Source organism: Artemia sp. Qi Xiang Cuo, chromosome 12, assembly GCF_049724085.1.
Source record: "Artemia sp. Qi Xiang Cuo chromosome 12, ASM4972408v1, whole genome shotgun sequence".
Taxonomy (NCBI): Eukaryota; Metazoa; Arthropoda; class Branchiopoda; order Anostraca; family Artemiidae; genus Artemia; species Artemia sp. Qi Xiang Cuo.
Genome location: NC_142805.1, coordinates 51,839,878 through 51,861,406, shown reverse-complemented (window position 1 = coordinate 51,861,406; position 21,529 = coordinate 51,839,878). Strand labels below are relative to the sequence as shown.

General features: G+C 38.4%; 1 protein-coding gene across 1 annotated transcript in view; it reads right to left on the bottom strand.

Moving 5' to 3' along the window:
• The window catches only part of LOC148946259 (uncharacterized), a 114,662-nt gene extending 105,134 nt beyond the window's left edge, over positions 1 to 9,528 (bottom strand). The window contains exon 1 of the mRNA XM_089098298.1: positions 9,303 to 9,528. Coding sequence (XP_088954424.1) covers positions 9,303 to 9,405 — 103 coding nt within the window. The 5' untranslated portion in view covers positions 9,406 to 9,528. The remainder of the gene's footprint in view (positions 1 to 9,302) is intronic.
• Between the last annotated feature and the right edge of the window lie 12,001 nt (positions 9,529 to 21,529).

Genomic DNA, 21,529 nt, shown 5'->3' with positions numbered 1-21,529 from the left:
ATAAACCCAAAGGCGTGGAGGGCAGGAGGGGCTAGTTGCCCTCCGATCCTCTTTTACTCTGAGAAAATGAACAAGAACTTTTTTTTCCATTCAAATGAGCCCTCTGGAGTTTGTAGGAGGATCCCTTTCATAAGAACCATAAACGGCCCCAGGACATAGCTTACAACGCCTGCCCTCGAGGGTTGGGTCAACACCGGAGTTTTGGTTATCTGACCTTTGAATTATTTTAAAAAATGGCTATCTCAAAATGTGTATCGGATGGGTTTGGGAAAAAAAGGTGGGCTAGGCTAGGGGTCCTTTGATCTCTTTTGAATCTTAAAAATTGAACTAGAACTTTCAATTTCCATTCAAATCAGCCCTCTCTGAAGTTTATACGAGCATTCCTTCCATAATAACCATATATGCCCCCAGGGCAAAACTTGCAACGCCTGCACCCGGGCCCTGGGTGGTTGCGTCGACACAAGAGTTTTTATCTGACTTTTGAACTGTTTTAAACGAAATGCTTGTCTGAAAATTTTTATCTAATGCATTTAGGGTGAAAGAGTCGTGGGGGGATAGATGCCCTCTGATCTCTGTTGACCCTTAAAAACTGAACAAGAACTTTCAATTTCCAATCAAATGAGCCCTATCTGAAGTTCATTCGAGCATTCCTTCCAAAACAGCTGTATATACCCCCCCCCCAGGCATAACCTACAACGCCCTCCCCGGGCTCTGAAGGATTGTGTCGACCCCGGAGTTTTCGTTATATGATTATTTTTAACCATTTTGAAAAAAATGGTTCTCTCAAAGTTCTGATCGGATGTGTTTGAGGAAAATAGGGCGTGGAGAGGGGGGGGGGGGGCTAGTTGCCCTCCGATCTCTTTTGACTCTTAAAAAGTGAACAAGAACTTTCAATTTCCGATCATATTAGCCCTCTCCGAAGTTTATACGAGCATCCCTTCCATATATTCCTCCAGGGCATAACTTACAACACCTGCCCTCGGGCCCTGGGGGTCTGTGTCGACCCCAGAGTTTTCGTTATATGGTTAGTATTGATGCAGACTTCGTTGTGTTAACACCAAATTTTTTTTCGGATATAACCCTGCTAAAGCTGTGAAATTTCCTTGTAAAGTTTCATTTTGGATTTATTTACATAATCGGATTAGCATTTTGCTGGCTATATCAAATTCCCTTGGGACAGTAAATTTTCATTGTCAATCTTCAGAGTATAAACACCTCTTTTTAGACTTATTATTTCACTAACAAGAACTTAATTAATTCAGTGACCTTCAGCAATTATAAAAGTTCACAATTAAGACCGGTATTTTTCTTTTTTTTTACCGATGCGGTTCTTGATAGACTGATTGTCCAAACAAAAGATGTTTACTATCGGAGATCTTGCCTTAGCCAGATTTGTTAACTACCCCCTTTGGCCAGTTTGGATACTTGGAAGAAATTCCACTACAAATGGACCGAGTTATCTAGTATTCTGCCACGGTACTCATGATAAGCAGACAGTTAGTGAAGATTGCTTAGTTTCTTATGCAGAGAATATTGATGAAGCAAAGAGATCGAAAGCTAAAAAGGTGAGACAAGCATTCACAGAAGTAGCGACTTTCCCCAATATATACAAAGAGTTTGCAAGAACAGGGACATCTGAAAATTCTTCTAGTTTGTCTATTTCTGGACTTTTTCAACAGTTAGCTGCGACCCAGGAAGAAGTTACGATAACTAAGAATAAGCTAGCGGCAGATATTGAAAAACGTGTTGCAGAAAAAATAGCGCTAAACATTGGAACTGGGTCTTCTGGTGCTGTCAGAGGCAACGCTATAGCGCTGCCTATAGTAAAGGTCATACGGCTCCAATGTTTTATTATTATTATTATCTATTTTTTTTCCCAGAGGCACTTCATATGGAAGGGATCGTCGTAGGAACTTCAAAGGAGGCTTATTCGAATGGAAATCGAGAGTTCTAGTGCCCTTTTTCAGGGACAAAAGTGATTGGAGGGCAACTATCCCCCCCACACCCATCATTCCCCCAAACACATCCCATAAAAATTTTGAGATAGCTATTTTGTTAAGCGTAGTTGATTTCCCAATAGAAAATATATTTTTGAGGAAGACACTCCCCCCCAACCCTCAGGGCAAGGGTTTTAAGTTATGCCCTGGGGGCATATAAGGTTTTTATAGAAGGCGTTGTCGTAGAAACTTCAAAACAGACTCGTTCGTTTGGAAATTCAAAGGGCTAGTGCTCTTTTTAATGGTCGAAAGTGATTGGAGGGCAACTAGCCCCCCCCATGCCCTTCATCTCCCCAAACACATCCAATGACAATTTTTAGACAGCCATTTTGTTCAGCGTAGTTGATTTCCAGATAGGAAATATGTTTTTGAGGAGGACACTCCCCACAACCCTCAGGGCAAGGGTTTTAAGTTATGCCCTGGGGGCATATAAGGTTTTTATACAAGGCGTTGTCGTGGAAACTTAAAAAAAGGCTCATTCGATTGGAAATTAAAAGGGCTAGTACCCTTTTTAATAGCCGAAAGTGATTGGAGGCCAACTACCCCCACGCCAATCATTTCCCCAAACACATCCAATTAAAATCTTGAAATAGCTATTTTGTTCAGCGTAGTTGATTTCCAGATAGAAAATATAGATAGACTCATTCGATTGGAAATTCAAAGAGCTAGTGCCCTTTTTAATAGTCGAAAGTAATTGGAGGGCAACTAGCCCTCCCCCACGCCCATCATTCCCCAAACACATCCAATCAAAATTTTGAGATAGTCATTTTGTTCATCGTAGTTGATTTCCAGATAGAAAATATATTTTTGAGGAGGACACTCCCCAACAACCCTCAAGGCAAGGGTTTTAAGTTATACCCTGGGGGCATATAAGGTTCTTATAGAAAATTTTGTCGTAGAAACTTCAAAAAAGGCCAATTCGATTGGAAATTCAAAGGGCTAGTGCCATTTTTAATAGTCGAAAGTGATTTGAAGGCAACTAACCCCCCTCTCACGCCCACCTTTTCCCCAAACACATCCAATCAAAATTTTGAGACAGCCATTTTATTAAACATAGTTTTAAGTTCTTGAAATTAGCTCTTTGAGGATGACAACTCCCCCACAGCCCTCAGGGAAAGGGTTTTAAGTTATGCCCTGGGGGCATATAAGGTTTTGTATAGACAGCATTGTCGTAGAAACTTCAGAAAGGGCTCATTCGATTGGAAATTTAAATGGTTAGTTTCGTTTTTAATAGTTGAAAGTGATTCTAAGGCAGCTGACACCCCCTCCACTCCCACCATTTCCCCAAACACATCCAATCAAAATTTTGATATATCCATTTTGTTCAACGTAGTTTAAATTTCTGGAAACTATATGTTTGAGTAGGACCTTCCCCCCAAAGTCTTCAGGGGCAAGGGTTATAAGTTGTGCCCTAGGGGCATATATGGTTCTTATGGAAATTGTTCTTATATGATTGGAAATTGAAAGTTCTAGTTCACTTTTTAAGCGTCAAAAGATATTGGAGAGTAACCAGCTTCCCCATCCCCCCCCAAACCTTATTTTCCCAAATGCATTTAATAAAAATTTTAACATAGCTGTTTTGTTAAAAATAGTTCAAAGATCATATAACCAAAATTCCGGTGTTGACACAACCCACCAGGGCCTGGGAGCAGGCGTTGTAAGTTATGCCCAGGGGGCATAGGCTATATGGGTCTGATGTAAGGGCTGCTCGTATAAACTTCAAAGAGGGATCTCATTTGATTGTAAACTGACAGTTCTAGTTCAATTTTTAAGGGTCAAGGGAGATTGGAGGGCACCTAGCCCCCCCCTCCACGCCCTTTTTTCCTCAAACTCATCCGATAAGAACTTTGAAATAACTTTTTTTTAAATAGTTGAATGACCATATAACGTAAACTTAGGGGTCAACACAGCCCTCCAGGGCCCGAGGGCAGGTGTTGTAAGTTATGCCTGGGGGGAATATATGGTTCTTATTGAAGGGATGCTCGTAAAAAATTCAGAGGTGGCTCATTTGATTGGAAATTGAAAGTTCTAGTTAAGTTTCTTAGAGTCAAAAGAGACCCCACTCCCCTTTTTCCCCAAATGCATCCAATAAACATTTTGAGATAGCCATAAGTTAAAAATTTCTCAAAAGTTAGATAACAAAAACTCAGGTGTCGTAACAACCCCGCAGGGCCCGGGGACAGGCGTTGTAAGTTATGCCCTGGGGCATATATTGTTAGCATGAAAGGGATACTCGTATAAACTTCAGAGAGGGCTCATTTGATTGGATATTGAAAGTTCGAGCTCACTTTTTAATAGTCAAAAGAGATCCGAGGGTAGCTAGCCCCCCCCCCCCCAACGCCTTCTCTTTAAAACCCATCTGATGAAAATTTTGAGATGGACATCTTGTTAAATATAGTTCAAAGGTCGGATAAGAAAAAATCCGGTTTTCAATAGAACCCCCCAGGGCACAGGGGAAGCCGTTCTAAGTTATGCCCTAAGGGCATGTATGGTTCTTATGAAAGGGATGCTCGTATAAACTTCATAGAGGGCTCATTTGATTGGAAATTGAAAGTTCTAGTTCACTTTTTAAGAGTCAAGAGAGTTAAACTAGCCCCCTCCACGCTATTTTTTCCGAAAAACCACCCGCTACATATTTTGAAATGTCCAGTTTTTTGGAAATTGTTCAAAAAATGTATAACAAAAACGACATCCAAGCCCCTGGAGATCGAGGTTGTAAGTGTTGATTATGGGGTGTATACGGTTCACTTGAACGGGATGCTCGTGTTAACTTCAGAGAGGGCGCATTTGACTGATAATTGACAGTTCTAGTTAAATTTTCAAGAGTCAAAAGATATCCGAGGGCAACTAGCCCCCCCCCCCTTCCACACACACACCCTTTTTTCCCGAAGCCCATCCGATAAAATTTTATCCTAGCCATTTCATTAAAAATAGTTCAATGGTCAGATAAGAATAATTCCTGTGTCGACGGAACCCACCAGGACCTGGAGGCAGGCGTTATGAGTAATGCTCTAGGGGTATATATAGTTCTTATGGAAGGGATGCTCGTATAAATTTCGGAAAGGGCTCATTTGATTTGAGACTGAAAGTTCTTGTTCACTTTTTAAGAGTTAAAAGTGATCGGAGGGTAACTAGCCCCCCTCCTCCACGCCCTAAATGCATCAGATACAAATTTTGAGATAAACATTTTGTTAAAAATAGTTCCAAGTTCTGATAACAAAAACTCCGGTGTCGACAAAGCCCCCCAGGGTCCGGGGGTAGGCGTCGTAAATTATGTCCTGGGGGTAGATCCTGCTGTTACTTAAAGGATACATTCATGAACTTCCGAGAAGGAAAATTTGACATAAAGCTGATAATTATAATTCACTTCTTAAGGGTTAAAAGGGATCAGTGGGTTGCTATTCTCCCCTTGCGTTAGTATTATTCTTTCTACCGAAACACTTCATCTAAAAGCGTTCGTCATATAAACTTCAAAGTGTGCTCATTCGATTCAAAATCGAGAGTTCTAGTGCTCTTCTTAAGAGTCAGAAGTGATCAGAGGGCAACTGGCCCTCAAGCCCTTTTCCCCAAATACATCTGATAAAAATTTGACTTCGCCATTTTGTTAAAAATATTTCAAAGATCATATAACAAAAACTCCTTTACGTATGGTCATTTCGTTAAAAATACTTCAAAGATCAGATAAGAAAAACTCCTGTGTCGACCCAGGGCTGGGACAGGCATTGTAAGTATTGCTCTGGGGGCATATAGGGTTCTTATGAAAGGGATGCTCGTATATAATTCAGAGAGGGCTCATTTGAATGGAAATTAAAAGTTCTAGTTCATTTTCTTAAATAAAAAAGATCAGAGGACAACGAGCTCCTTCTGCCCTCCACGCCTTTGGGTTTATCGGATAGATAATCCCATCCGATAAAAATTTCAGGTGACTATTTTGTTAAAAATAGTTCAACCATAAGATATTAAAACTCCAGTTCGACACAACCCCCCAGGGCCCAGGGATAGGCGTTGTAAGTTGTACTCTAGGGATATATACGGTTCTAATAGAAAGGATACTCGTATAAACTTCCGAGAGGGATCATTTGATTGAAAATAGAAGGTTCTAGTTCACTTTTAAAGAGTCAAAAGAGACCAAAGCTTAATATAGTCCTCCCACGCCCTTATTCCCCAAACCCATCTGATAAAAATTTTGAGATAGCAATTTTGTTAAAAATATTTCAAACATCAGATAATAAAAACTCCGAGGCTGACACAAACCTATTTTTTACTTTGATATAACTTTTGATACTTTGGTGAATATTTGATTTTTTTTTAAGTTTGATTTTGAAATAAGGAATATTTTAAAACTTTAAATTTTTTGCAATCGAAAACGAGCAAAAATTAATTAAAAAAACTTTTAAAATGTATTTTTTAAAAGTTATTTGTATCTGCTGAGCTTAAGTTTAAAATGGCCTTTACTTTTCTTTGAAAAACTTATTTTTCGGAAAGTTTTTTTTTAATTATTACAGATAAATAGCCAAATTATCACTACAGAAATTTATGATGCTATAGTGCTATATTTTAATCTGAGGTTTAAGCACATTGAAAACTAAATTAAAGAACAAAAGAGTCAAATTGAAGCACTAGAAAATCGTATTTTTACAATGGAGAACAAGCTTGATGATTTTGAACTGGAGTCCTAAACCATGTTAAGTCAACTATGGGAGTTTCGACTATTACTAGGGTACATTTTGTGTCGATTCAGCGTTTCAGACTCAACTCTACGGAAGATTATTTGAAAAAAACTACGTTTTCTAAAGAGTTAAAGAGGCTGAGTTACAAGGTCGAACCTTAAAACGTACAGAGATTAGGAGGCACAGTTGGGGGGCTGCCGCCCCCAAACCCCGCTTTCGCAGCCTTTAAATAAAAAAAAGTTTTTTAAACTGAAAGTAAGGAGCGACATTAAATCTTAAAACGAACAGAAATTATTCCGTATATGAAAGGGGCTGTGCCCTCCTCAACGCCTCGCTCTTTACGCTAAAGTTTGACTTTCTCACAACTCTTTTTTTAAACAACAAAACTTTAGCGTAAAGAGCGAGGCGTTGAGGAGGGCACAGCCCCTTTCATATACGGAATAATTTCTGTTCGTTTTAAGATTTAATGTCGCTCCTTACTTTCAGTTTAAAAAACTGTTTTTTTATTTTAAGGCTGCGAAAGCGGGGGGTTTGGGGGGGCAGCAGCCCCCCCAACTGTGCCTCCTAATCCCTGTATGTTTTAAGGTTCGACCTTGTAACTCAGCCTCTTTAACTCTTTAGAAAACGTAGTTTTTTTTCAAATAATTTCTGCACGTTTTTGTACAGTTTATCACTTATTATTGCTTGACTAACTGTTAGCTGATTTGCCAGCTTGCGGGCTTCGGGGCTAGCCCGAACGGGAAACGATAAGAGCCCGCTTATAGCGGGTTCTTATAGGAAAACGAGGTTTTTCGTAAATGTAAATTCGGGAGATAATTTTTTCGGTCTGAAAATATCAAAAGGCCCTAACAGGTCAAATTCTGCTTCGAATAAGTCCTCATCCACCTGGATCAGTTGCCAACTGTGGCCTGTAGACGTGGATAACAAGAAAAAAAAAAGAGAAATGAAGTTTAAGTGGCTATATTTGGTTTTTTGAAAACAGGGAAGGAGTGATCGGATTGAGCTGAAATTTCGAGGATAAGCTCCCGGGTCCTAGGGAAGCTTAACCTCTGAGTTTCAGCCCGATCGGACAACTTTAAAGGGGGGCTCTGGAGGGAGGGTCGAAACTTCCGGCCCAGTTTACCCCATGAAGACAAAGTCGGAGGAGGATGAAATTTTTCACGTTTCTTAGTTTGAGCTTGGGCTACGAAAAGCGATCACCGCCGTCTCTTTGCGACCTCTAGGACCTGAAATCGCTTAACATTGTGGTGGGTCACCTCTTTATAGAGGCACAAGTGTGCCTCCTTGATTCTCGAAATTTAGCTCACAGAAATCCAGATCCTTTGGCCCCAGTTTCAGTGAAGTTGGTATCAAAAGAACTTGCATACAAAGTGTTTAAATCTAATTCAAATTTAGCTGGATCCGGAATTTATGTTAGTGAATTTCTTACGAAACATAGAAAGGCAATATTAAATAGTGCACGGCACAAGTTCGATGTAAAAAATGTTTGGACAGACAAAGGTCACTTTTTGCGAAATTACCCAGGCAAAGCACACCCCGTTGGCTCTATAGCCTAGCAGATACTTATTGAATTTGTCATAGTTGATTTAGTTAGAAGTGTCTTCTTCTTTTTTTTTCTTCTTTTTTACTTCTGTTGTTGCTCATTTTTTTTTTCGAGTGCATGTTGTAAGGATGATGGGTGATATTTCTCACTTTCGATTTCTAGAGAGTAATCTTTTTAAAGTAGGAGAGGTTCTTTATGATGATTTACTTCCGGAAAGTATAAATGCTGATTTTTCCCCGCAAAGAGATAGTTGAGATGTGAATGTGATTTCTTCAGGATTAGAGGTGAATGCAAGGTCCATGGGCGCCCATATGCTGAATTCCAGGGGGGGGGCAAACCTTGTCTAATTGGCACTTTTAATGCTATATAATAGAAATCTCAGAACAAAAATATAAAAATAAGGCAGCATCGTTCAGCCAGGGGGGGGGAGGCCCCCCCTGCCCCCCCCCCATATGGGTGCCCATAGCAAGGTCGCTTTGCCTTTTTCATTGGAATTACCATGTAACTTCAACGTATTATGAAATTCTCCAGTTAATTGATAATTTGAATAGTAAATTTGATGTAATTGGCCTTTGTGAAACTATTTTAACTTCTGAGCATGTTCTGTCGTTACATAATTTTCCAGGATACAGGCTTATTGTAAGGAATCTGTAAGGAATTACTCTTTGTTGTTTGAAAAAGCGCAGGCACGTAGATATGAGCTATGTTAGGGAGTAGGATTGCAGAAATAGGCTAGTTCTATTAAAAAGTATGGAATTATCGGAATAACCGTAAAAGTAATGGATTTAAGGGGGAAGGACAGAAACACCCCTATCCTACATCCAAGTGGCATCACATTGCCAATTCATATTGTACCTTCAATTGAAAGATAAATTTCTTGAAGTCTCAAGCAAACTAAATTTTTAACCAGCTAATAAATTATTAGCATTTTTTCAATTTTTTTTTCATTGGGGGACGTGAATCCATTTCTCTCTTAAAGAGTAATTATGACTGCTGTCATAAGCTAGATGTAATAAATTGGATATTTCTGGTTTCTACTAAGTTGCTTCCCTACCCCAACTCCTAATTCAACAAATCAAAAGTAAAAACTACCTGGTTGACTATCTAAGAGTTGATCTCTTGTTTCGTTCGCTAGCTGGTCGCCGTTTACCTCTTGGCCATTAACTGCTTGGCCATTGAAAGCTGTCGTCTGCATGGTCCCCAGATTGCACTGACATTGGCTGTTGCTTCTTATCGCACTGGAGTGTTTCAAAGAATGTGGATCTGGTTCAGACCCTTGGCCACTATCTACTTCCCAATTATCGCTAGCCCTTTTTACTTTTAGCTGAAAATTTAAAAACATAGATTTTACCAAAAAATTACCGACTTTTCTAAAAAATACAAGCACAAGTTGGATAAACAAAAATTATTTGAATCCGTATTAACTTCGATGCTATATTTTACTTTTTATTGTCTACGACCCCGCCCTCTCCGTGTATGTTAAGGCGACAGAAATACGGAGTGAGGGAGTTTTTACTTTAAAGTATGATTTGTTAGGAGTACTTAACGCGGTAATATCGGCAATTGGATATTGGTTAGGATCTGGACATACGGTCAAATATTTTGGGTAGTATGTGGTTAAATACAGGTCCACATTTTTGTCCAATTAAGAAGATAATGATCATTTAATCAATTTTTCAAGTTTGAGGGTAAAGTTGTCCTTTCTCGACGCAACTTCCCCAGCACACTGTTTGCTAGTTCAGCCACCTCCTTCGTCTGCCACATGACGCCCCAGCACAGGTTGTGTTTGACTTCGACCCCACCTCATCCGGATGGAAACGTTCCAGGAGAAACCCTCTACTTGGTGCAAAGACAAAGCCAACGAACTCCTTCCCGAAGCCTACATCCCAAAAGAAGAAGCAGTGAGCTGTCAAGTGTTGGATCAACCTAGAGGCACTTGGTCTCATCGTTCTCTACACCGTCCTGACAAGAGCCGTAAGTCAAGGGGGTAATTAAATTAATTTTTCCTGGGAAAGTGGAATTTTGATGAATTGAAAAAAATAATATTAAGTTACATATATACTTCAGGGATAAGGAACAATCAGGGATAGATTCTGTATTTTGGAGATCGTATAGATTACTTCTTTAGTTTATTTACTGGATTTGTATTCTAGGATAGTAAAATTTATTTGGTATACCATTTATTTTTGTATTAACCCTGCCCCATTAAGCCTTTTAGTGCGAATATATATTTATCAATCCATCTGAACGTTCTCATTACTTTATTACTAAACGTGAAAGAAAAAAAAAATCCTTTTCAAAGAACCCTCTCGAAATAATGAATACCAGCCAAAATAAAAAGCAAAGTAATAAATGGATGAGGGCCTAGGAGTATTGTCGTTTAAATCTGTAAGAAAGGAGTTATTAAAGCCTATTAGCTCCTTTCTCATCGCCTATAAACGGAAATGATATCCTGTTAGCGTGGCCTAATAGTGACGCTTCTCTTAATTAAAATTGCGACTGCAAATAGCCTTATAGGGTACCTTTGAGGGGTGGCGCCCCTTCAGAAAATTATAGATTTGTAAACGACAAAAAGCCTGCATTCAACTGAAGACCCAGGGGATTTCTTGCTGTCCGGTCGTAAGTTGGCGTGAGCAATTTGCTAAGACTTGTGGAGGACTATACATCGGGGCCGTTTGCTTTTTGTGAGGCCTCAGCCGTTTTAATGATTGAAATAATAAAACAATTGTTACGTGCAACATTACGATGTTGAAAGCTAACTACCGTATTTTGACTAATAAATTTATATGTTTTGAACTGGACTCGTTAGGACTCCCGGAAAATCATATCGCTGGATTAGAAAAAAAACAGCTGATATTAAATACATTTATTCAGGTGGGAAATAGAAACAGGGATGAACAATGTTGGCAGGATGCTATTAATGGAAAATTTGCGAAATTTATGGCTAAAAATTGGAGGATACCAGCCACATTGTTGTATGCCCGTTCAGAGCCAACTAACAGAGACAGCAGTGGTTCAGAAGAATTTTAAATATAGTTGCTGGAGCGAATTGATAAGGTCCAGGTAAAAATGGGTGCTTTTTCATCACGAGACTTCGATGCCCGTGTATTTAGAATGGGTACAAATAGTACCACAATTAAGGTCAATTTCAGACAGGAAAGCAACATAGAAATGGTAAAAGCCTGCTACCTCTTTGGGAACACTGAAATTATCATAGCCAATTCAGTCTATGGTCGTTAACATGGCTTATACTTGACGGAAGACGAGTAACTTTATTGGTTATCTTATTATAAATCTGACAGATCGATGCTGGACGCTAGAGTATATAAGGGCGCAGCTGTTTCTATTAAAAGAAAGATCCCTCTATACTAGCATCCAGAGATAGCTTGAATAAGACGTTTAGGAAGAGTAGCTTCTTATAAGTTAGGTTGATAGGTGTCGATTAGCTTACATTTATGGAAAATGTGTAAAATTAAATAAAAAATCCAAAGCTTGACAAGGAAAAAAAAAACACGCGGGGCACGAAAAGAATACTACTGTACAGCCGACCCCAGATCATCTTATGAAATAAGTTTTTTTGTTTTTTTTTACTAAAACTAATAGCACATAAAATTTATTCAGCTTTTTTTCAGTGCTAAGATTAGTTGAGTAGTACCTACCATTTTGCTTAGACGTATAGGAATTACCATGCTATTTGCTTAGACGTATAGGAAAAACATTTCCAGAGCATGTACTTATGGATTTGCTTGCCCTATGTTCCTTCTTATGCTATTCTAAGGGCTTATGTTCCTTCCTATGCTATTCCAGGAGTTTATGTTCCTTCCTATGCTATTCCAAGGGCTTATGTTCCCTCTCATGCTTTTCTATAGCACTATGTTCCTTCCTATGCTATTCTAAGGGTTTCTGTTCCCTCCCATGCTCTTATAAGGGGTTATGTTCCTTCCCATGCTGTTCTAAGGGTTTTATGTTCCCTCCTATGCTATTATAAGGGCTTATGTTCCCTCCCATGCTATTCTATAGCGCTATGTTCCTTCCTATGCTATTCTAAGGGTTTATACTCCCTCCCATGCTATTCTATGGTCTTATGTTCCTTCCTGTGTTATTCTATGGGACCTCTACACGTGATTAAACACGTTTTGAAACTACATGCTATTTGCTTTTGTCCCTTTGGTACCTTTCAAAACGAGCGGGGATTCCCCACCGGTTCCTGAACATTGCAAAAAAGTGAGCAGTATGAGCGGGGATTCCCCACACAAGTTTGTTTCAACTCCAAGTTTTTCAACCAGACTGTTTTTTTGAGCCAACATCTGTTTTTTAGGGGTCCAATCAGAGACATCAGAGGTTGCTCAATATACGATAACTTGACTGGTGATTGGTTACAAATAAAAGATGTGATTTTTTATTCGTCCTTGAGATTTTGTATATAATGACCATACCTTACAATTAAATTTTCATTATGATTTAACATACTATGGATAGTACACTAAATATTATTAATTTTGAAGCAATGGATACATCAATTTATAATGTGAGTACGGCTTACTAAATTTCTTAATTTATTTCCAAATAGAATTCTTTTACCACCCCACTACTAAATTCAAATTTCAGGGGGACATAGCCCCCCTCCCCTCCAACAATACAAACCCTACAATATGATGAGTATACTCGCTAGAAAACTTAAAGTACGCTCTTTTTTCCACTATGTAAACCTACATCCCCCCTCCTATGTTTACGAGTTTATTTCATTAGTTTTAGTTATTTCGTCCGAAATGTCCCTTTTCCCATTGTCAAAAATCTTTTTTCCATTCTAACACCACATGTGTTTACAATTACAGACAGGGTCCTTTTTGGAACCAAACTTCGCACGCTCGTGTTATCACAGATTAATACCACATGTTTATGGATAGCAGCAAAGGTTTTCCATGACAAAGAGATAAATTGTATTGTGGTCTAATTAGACGAGAGATATTCTACTTTTAATTGTATTCCATGATTAAGAGGGTTTTATAAAAATATAAGGCGGGGGGGGGGAGGGGAGCAATGTATCAATTCTAACGCCTTCATTGCGAGGTGAAAAAATAAACTTTTTCGTCACATGGAAAGTAAGGGGGAGGGAAGGGAGGGGGTCCTTTGTGCAGAGTAATTTTTTCTTCTGTAAAAAAGGGGAAACGTTTTATCCATACTAAATTTTTTCTTCTTTTTAAGGAGGAAAATTACTACAATTACTCTCCTCCTCAAAAGAAGGCCAAGGCTAATGGCATTACTCCAATGCAACAAGTGGAGATAACTGGCCCATCGGGAACCACGCGAATACAGTCTGGTCAAAACCATAAAAGAGAATGGGTGGCTGCTCACAGGATGGTGAACCCCGCTGGCTCATCTATGCAAGAAACGATCATCACCGCCCCATCCGACACACAAGTGCAGTCTGAATTTGGAAATGTATGTATTTTTACCTAATGTACTTTACGTTATTGCTATTACAAATAGTAGATTTTTAAACGAGTAGATTTGTAGGGAAAAGAATCTAATTACTATTTTTAAGGGATGACTAGATTTTTAGAAAGAAAAGTCTTAAAAGTTATTTTTAATGAGCTATTAAAAAAGTTTTTGAGTTGATTTTTTTTTACATATTTTATTGCTATTAGTCAAACGTTGCGATGTGTGTGTGCGTGTGCACGTGTGTGTGAACGAGTGTGCGCATACGTGTGTGGTTGTGTGAGTGTTTGCGCATACGTATGTGTGTGTGAGTGTGTGCGCATGTGTGTGTGAGTGTAAGTGTGTGTATGTGAGTGTGTGTTATTAACAAAATTTGTAATTTATTATGTATTTTTTTTTTAAATAATACTATAAGCAACAATTTGTAATTTATTATGCATTTGTTTGATAAATACGAATCCAATTAAGAAAAAAAAACAACATTAAACGAGTAGATTTGTAGGAAAAGGAATCTGATCGCTATTTTTTATGGATGACTAGATTTGTAGGAAAAAAAGAGTCAATTTTTTTTAATGAGCTATTAAGACAATTATTGAGTTGATTTTTTTTTCCATATTTTATTGCTATTAGTCAAACGTTGAGATGTGTGTGCGCATGTGTGTGTATGTGAACGTGTGTGCGCATTCGTGTGTGTGTGTGTGTGAGAGTGTGTGCGCATGTGTGTGTGCGTATGTGTGTGTGCGTGTGCGTGTGTGTGTGAACGTGTGTGCGCATACGTGTGTGTGTGTGTGTGTGAGTGTGTGCGCATGTGTGAATGCGTGTACGTGTGTGTGTGTGCGTGTGTGTTATTAACAAAATTTGTAATTTATTATGCATTTGTTTTGTAAATAATGCTATAAGCAAAAATTTGTAATTTATTATGCATTTGTTTGATAAATACGAATCCAATTAAGAAAAAAAGAAAAACAACAGTAAACGAGTAGATTTGTAGGAAAAGGAATCTGATCGCTATTTTTTATGGATGACTAGATTTGTAGGAAAAAAAAGAGTCAATTTTTTTTAATGAGCTATTAAGACAATTATTGAGTTGATTTTTTTACCATATTTTATTGCTATTATTCAAACGTTGCGATGTGTGTGCGCATGTGTGTGTGTGAACGTGCGTGCGCATACGTATGTATGTGTGTGTGTGTGTGTGAGTGCGCGCTTGCGTGTCTGCGTGTGCGTGTGTGAGTGTGTGTGTGTGTGTGATCGTGTGTGCGCATACGTGTGTGTGTGTGTGTGTGTGTGTGAATGTGTGCGCATACGTGTGTGTGTGTGTGAATGTGTGCGCATGTGTGTGTGAGTGTACGTGTGTGTGTGTGCGTGTGTGTTATTAACAAAATTTGTAATTTATTATGCATTTGTTTTGTAAATAATGCTATAAGCAAAAATTTGTAATTTTCTATACATTTGTTTGATAAATACGAATCCAATTAAGAAAAAAAACAAAGCAACATTAAACGATTAGATTTGTAGGAAAAGGAATCTGATCGCTATTTTTTATGGATGACTAGATTTGTAGGAAAAAAAAGAGTCAATTTTTTTTAATGAGCTATTAAGACGATTATTGAGTTGATTTTTTTATCCATATTTTATTGCTATTAGTCAAACGTTGCGATGTGTGTGTGCGTGTGTGCGCATGTGTGTGTGTGAACGTGTGCGCGCATACGTGTGTGTGTATGTGTGTGCGCGCGTGTGTGTGAACGTGTTTGCGCATACGTGTGTGTGTGTGTGTGAGTGTGTGCGCATACGTGTGTGTGTTTGTGTGTGTGTGTGAGTGTGTGCGCATGTGTGTGTGTGCGTGTACGTGTGCGTGTGTATGCGTGTGTGTTATTAACAAAATTTGTAATTTTTTATTCATTTGTTTTGTAAATAATGCTATAAGCAAAAAATTTGTAATTTATTATGCATTTGTTTGATAAATACGAATCCAATTAAAAAAAACAAAAAAACAGTTGTTTAATAAATACAAATCCGACTAAGAAAAAAAAATAAATTGTGTGCTATAATTGTGATAAAACTTTCCTCAAAGAAAAAAACATTGTTTGATAAATCCGACAAAGAAAAAAAATTAATATTGTGATTTAATTGTGATAAAAATTTCCGCAAATAAAAAAAAAATTGCTTGATAAATCCAACTAAGAAAAATATAGTGTGCTATAATTGTGATAAAACTTTCCTCAAAGAAAAAAAAACTCAATTCATTAATTTTTTAGTTTCAGGGGGAAGCTACGAAAACAACTGCCTTCCTTGGCCCAGGACTGCAAAATATCATGGGAAATTGTCCCCTCTCGCCAGATGATGTTAGTGAAGGTGCGTCATTTAGTATCCCCCTGTATTTTCAATTTACAACGGAAGAAATGGATAGCCTTTTAGAAATTGTTGGATCTAATGTTTCCGGGGATATTTTTGATAATGACTTTTTAATTAGTGCATTGGGTCCTCTGCAAATAGATGCAGGACATGAAAATAGTGTCACATCCCCAGAACTACGTGGATTTTATTTGTTGGAATCTGCTTTAGGTCACTTGCAAACACATAGGGTAGATTTTAACCCCCCCGAGGAAAAACGTGGTTGACGGGAATGTTATTTTAACAGACCCTGTAAATGTTCTTCATACCTACATCGCCCGAATCCGAGCACTTATTGAGATTCAGATTCAAAAATGGGGGGGTCAGGGAGGGATTAAGGCATCGGTAAATCAAAAAGTTTATTTACAAAAGGGGACATCTGGGGACATTTTTTATTTTCATTTTTCAACTGGCAATCAAACTTTTTACCCTGGTCTAAATGAATTTGAGGGTAACTTTTTCAACTGGGTCAATAAATTCATATCGACTTTGGACACGTTTAACGAGAGGGGAAGCGGGTCCACCATTTTATACATTTAAAATAAGGATCTGAATCTCAAGGGAGTAAAAAAAAACTTTATTTTTAGTGGAGGCCAGGGAAAAGAAATAAATTGCCATCCAGATTTGACGGCTGCAGGAGGGGTGCAAGGTTTCAAATTTTACACTGGGCTACAATATTTGAAATACGCAATTTTATTAGCAGTCAATAAAACATTAAGAAATGATACATCAGTAAAAAATAATGACGGACTTTCACGTAACGGTGGTGAAAATTTCCCTAAAGTAAATTTTGATTGTTTAGAGGGAAAATAACCGATGTCCTTGAAAGAAATAACTATTTGTCAAGAAATAAACGTAAACCTCCTTCTGGAGGTGGTTGTTCTCCACTATGACACGTGAGGTGTAAATGGGGGCAAGAAACCAAATAAAAAAGAGGTTTTATATTCAGTTAGGACACCGTTGGCAGATAATGTTAAAAATTGGGTTTGGGTTATTTATGAACCTCCCAAAGATGTAAATTCCGATGGTCATTTTTTCCCCGTTACGGCAATAAGTCGACTCTTATCTCAAGGTGTTCGGAAAGGGGAACATCACTATTGCCCCATGTGTCTTTCCCCATTCACATCTGAGCGAACATTCTCGAATCACATGAGATATTGTAAAATTCATGGCAATCAAAGAATAGAGATGCCGGCAGAAGGCAAAGATACTTTACAATTTAAAAACTTCCAAAATTCCCTGCTACAGGTTGATAAAGTATGTTTGGATTGTGAATCAAGACTGGTGAAGGTATCAGACCCATCAAGGCCAAAAATAGTCATGGAACACAAACTAGTTGCGTGTTCCTATGCGCAGGCCCGTCGCGATTCCAATAATAAAATGCAGCTGGAAGAGTTTTTTTTGGCTATGGATGAGGAGGGTAGCTTGGAGAAGTTATTGGTATCTTTAATAAAAACAGCAAACATTGCAATTTCACGATTGAGTCACACCAACTACCCAATGTCATTATCAGATAAGGAGCAACGGGCACTAGAAAAGGGGACAATTTGTTCAGTTTGTAGGAGTGCTCTTGCCCCAAAAGACGCAGTCCAGGATCATAATCATCTTATTGACCCCAATTCAACGGGGAAAAGTAATTTTCGGGGGTGGGCTCACAATTCATGTAATTTAAAAATTAAACAGCAACTCTTGCTTCTGGCTTTTATACATAACTCTAACTACGATCTGAAGTCTGTGCTACCAGCAATGGCACATCTTCAAAGAAATGGAACAGTGGATGATGCATGGGTGATAGACAGCTTTTCCTACAAAATACTTCCTTAAATCGTCGGAAAAGTTGCTTGTTTTGGAATTTATGTGGAGATTTGCTGAGGACGGTAATAAGCACTTAAATAAAACTCGCTTTATGAAGCTGCACAGTTTTTTCCCCAATTCATTGAGTGACTAAATTCTGGTGCAGAAAAATAAAGATGGCATATACGCTTTCTTTCATCTCGAACAACAGTTGATAAACGATATAAATAACTCGTTGACAATCAAAGGCATCTATCCCTATGGTTATTGCTGTTCCATGTTGAGATTTGCCAAGGAAACTATTCCCTCGATCGAATCGTTTTACGACAGTCTACACGATCGTAGGTGCACCCCCGATGAATACAGTTTTGCTAAGAAAGTGTTGGCAGAGGGAGGGTGTAAAAATGGGTTTGACTACTGCAAGCTGTATTTATAGAGTGATGTGTTAACTTTGTTAGAAATTATGTGTAAAAATACGGACAAAATCTATGGGGAATTTAATCTTGATTTAGGATATTATTTTTCATCTCTTCATCTGGTGATGGACCTCATCCTAAAAATTAGCGTGGAAAAAATTGGGCTAATCACTGACATCGATCAGCACCTGTTCATTGAGAGGTCACTGAGGGGTGGATACGTTTTTCACGGGGATCATATCTTGGAAACTGATCCAACTGGAGAGAAGACGGGGACAAAATCGGATGCAGTTTTCCTTGATATGAATTCTCTCTACCCCTCAGCCATGTCTCATTAGGCGCTACCCTGCGATGACTATAAATGGCTCAATGACCCTCAAGCCCCCCATTTCCCCAACATTGACAGTGTTGAAGAGAATGGGCCGGTTGGATGGTTTTTTGAAATTGATGGGGAGATACCAGTTGAGCTTCACGATTCAGTAAAGAATTTTGTTTTCCCATGCATCAATAGACCTGTGACTAGGGACTCTTTGAGCCCCCGCAATAGGCTTTTAGTCCAGGTGGACGGATTGCATTGGTCACCTTCAAAACAAAAACTTATTGCTGACCTTCTGCCGAAAAAAATATTGTTATAGATCATGTGGCTTTAAAATGGATGTGCAACAATGGTTTCAACGTCACAAAGGTTCATAGAGCCATCCAGTTTAGCGGAAAAACACATCTGAAAACGTTTGTTGACACCTTTGTCAATAAACGTTCTGAAGCACAAACGAAACCCGAAAAAGAAACTTATAAACTCATTTCGAATTTTGCTTTCGGCAAAACATGTGAGACTCTCCGAAATAGAGATAGTTGTAACATCGTGACCGATCCCAGACAATGGGTTCTAATTATTGCTGATTCAAATGATATTTCCTTCACAATCATTGGCCCGGACATGGTACTATTGAATAGAAAAAAAAGTATTGTCCTGAATAAAAATATTGCTGCAGGCAGTGCGATCTTGGAGATCTCTAAAAAGCTCATGTTGGATTTCTACTACAATGTGGCTAGGGTACAGTGGCCGGAGAAGGGGCAAGTAGAGGTCTTCTACGGGGACACAGATTCTCTACTGCTAAAAATAAAAACTCCAAACCTACTTGATTATTCGGCGCACGGTGAAATCATCAGCTCGCGGATCGACTACACCAACTAGAGTGGGCTTTACCCAGAGCTAGTGAAACATCGGGCGCCAAATCAGCTTTTATTTTTTAGATCAGAAACGGGAAGTGACATGATTTCCCGTGGTATATTTGTAAATCCGAAGGTGTACTTTATACGGACACACGACGAGGATATCAAGAAACGTTGCAAAGGAGTACCCACGCGCTATGTGGATAAGAATTTCGACATGGACATCTATAGGAACTGTATTGTTCAAAATACAATTCCACGAGCCAAAATGCTGGCAATTCGTTCACTCAACTACAGGAACTTTACTGTAAATCTAGAAAAAATTGCCATGAGTACCATTTCCGACAAGGTCTATGTTTGTCAAGACGGTGTAACTACCCTCCCCCTGGGGCATTATTTAACTTCCGACCGAACCGAATGTGTTAGCCAAATGGAAAGTTTCGGTTTGCGTAAAGTCCAATAATTTTTTCCCAAAACCTGGGGGGGGGCTCGCGGGGGGGGGGGGAGGGCCTTACGGCCCGGGGGGAGGAGCGGCCGGCCGCCAGCGGGGGGTGCACCGCCACTACCAAAGTTATCTTTTTTTACTTAGAGCAGATTTTTTTTTTGTGCTTTTGTAAATATACATGTTGCATTGAAAAAAAGTGATATTATTTTAAGTGCTTTTTCTAGAGCATTTTTTATCAATAAATTTAAAAAGTGCATTTTTCTTTGTTTTCTTTAAATTGCTGTTTATAATACAAGAAATATGATTCTTTATGTATTTTTCTATTGAAAGATCTAGTAGTAATAGGGGGAAATTATTTAGAAATTAGACAACTATAGCCTACAGGAAGTTGTCCAGGTGAACTGTTGAAAGGAACATGTATTAATTTAAAACACCATTCAGATCATTTCTGTGTGGGCCGTTAATGTCAGGAAAAATAACACTCTTAACTAAAATAATTAAAAATTGTGATAAAATGTTTGTGGAAAAGCCGAAAAAAATCTACAATTGTTACAGTATTTGGCAGGAGTCATACGGTAAAATAAAAGTAATTGCCACGACGGGATTGGTGCAGATACAATTCATACAGGGACTTGATGTTTTCAACATTATTGAACCGAACTCTTGGCTGATTATTGACGATCTGGCTGAATCTGTTGAACAATGGTCCCAGGAAATGATGCAATTATTCACCATTCGATCTCATCATGAACAGATTTCCATTATTCTGGTTCTACACAATCTCTTTCATCAGAGCAAATGTATGCGAACACTTGCATTGAACTGCACCTACTATATCATCTACAGGGTTGTTCGTAATTCTAGCTCACTAATTACTCTCAATAGACAAATCTATCCAGGCGCCCCAAAATTTCTGCTCTCAGCGTACAATCAGGCAACTAATAAACCCTAAGGCTATATCCTATTGGATCTTAATCAAAATACACCCGAGGATTTGCGTGTAGTCACAGATATTTTTGACAATGAAATTACAGTATATCTCCCTGTAAACACTAAAAAAGGCTATTAGTTGCTATCATGACACTGAATAAACTATATGAAAATAGACATTTATTGTCAGTTCTAAGCACTTCAAAGCCCCCACTTAGGAAAGCCATACTCAAACATGGGGTTGACAATGATTTCATTGTCAACACCAGTACGACAGCTTTTTAGCTGTCGTACGACAAGCTTTTTAGTACGACAAGCTTTTTAGCCTACCGTTATGTGGATTAATAAATAAATAAATAAACATTAATATGATATCCTAAATTTGTTTAATTTTGACTGTGGTCATTTTTAAACTGCAATTATATTTTAAGCGACAAGAGAAGCAATATCGTTCTTTCTTACGTAATTGAGCATATAAAAGGAAAGGAAAGAATTTAAAAAAGAAAAGACTTCTTCCGGCGGGCAGTAGCTTTTGCTACCGCCATGAACTTGTTCATCACTATAATATAAAGCATCTTCAGTATTTTCCTGTAAACACTTTGTATTTGGAACTCTGTCAGTTAACACTAAGAAGTGAATTGGGTGATCCTCAAGCAAAAACAAAAAGTTTAGCAGTGATTACATGTCATTTTCGACCTATTGTTGGCGACAGCAGCACCTAAAATGAA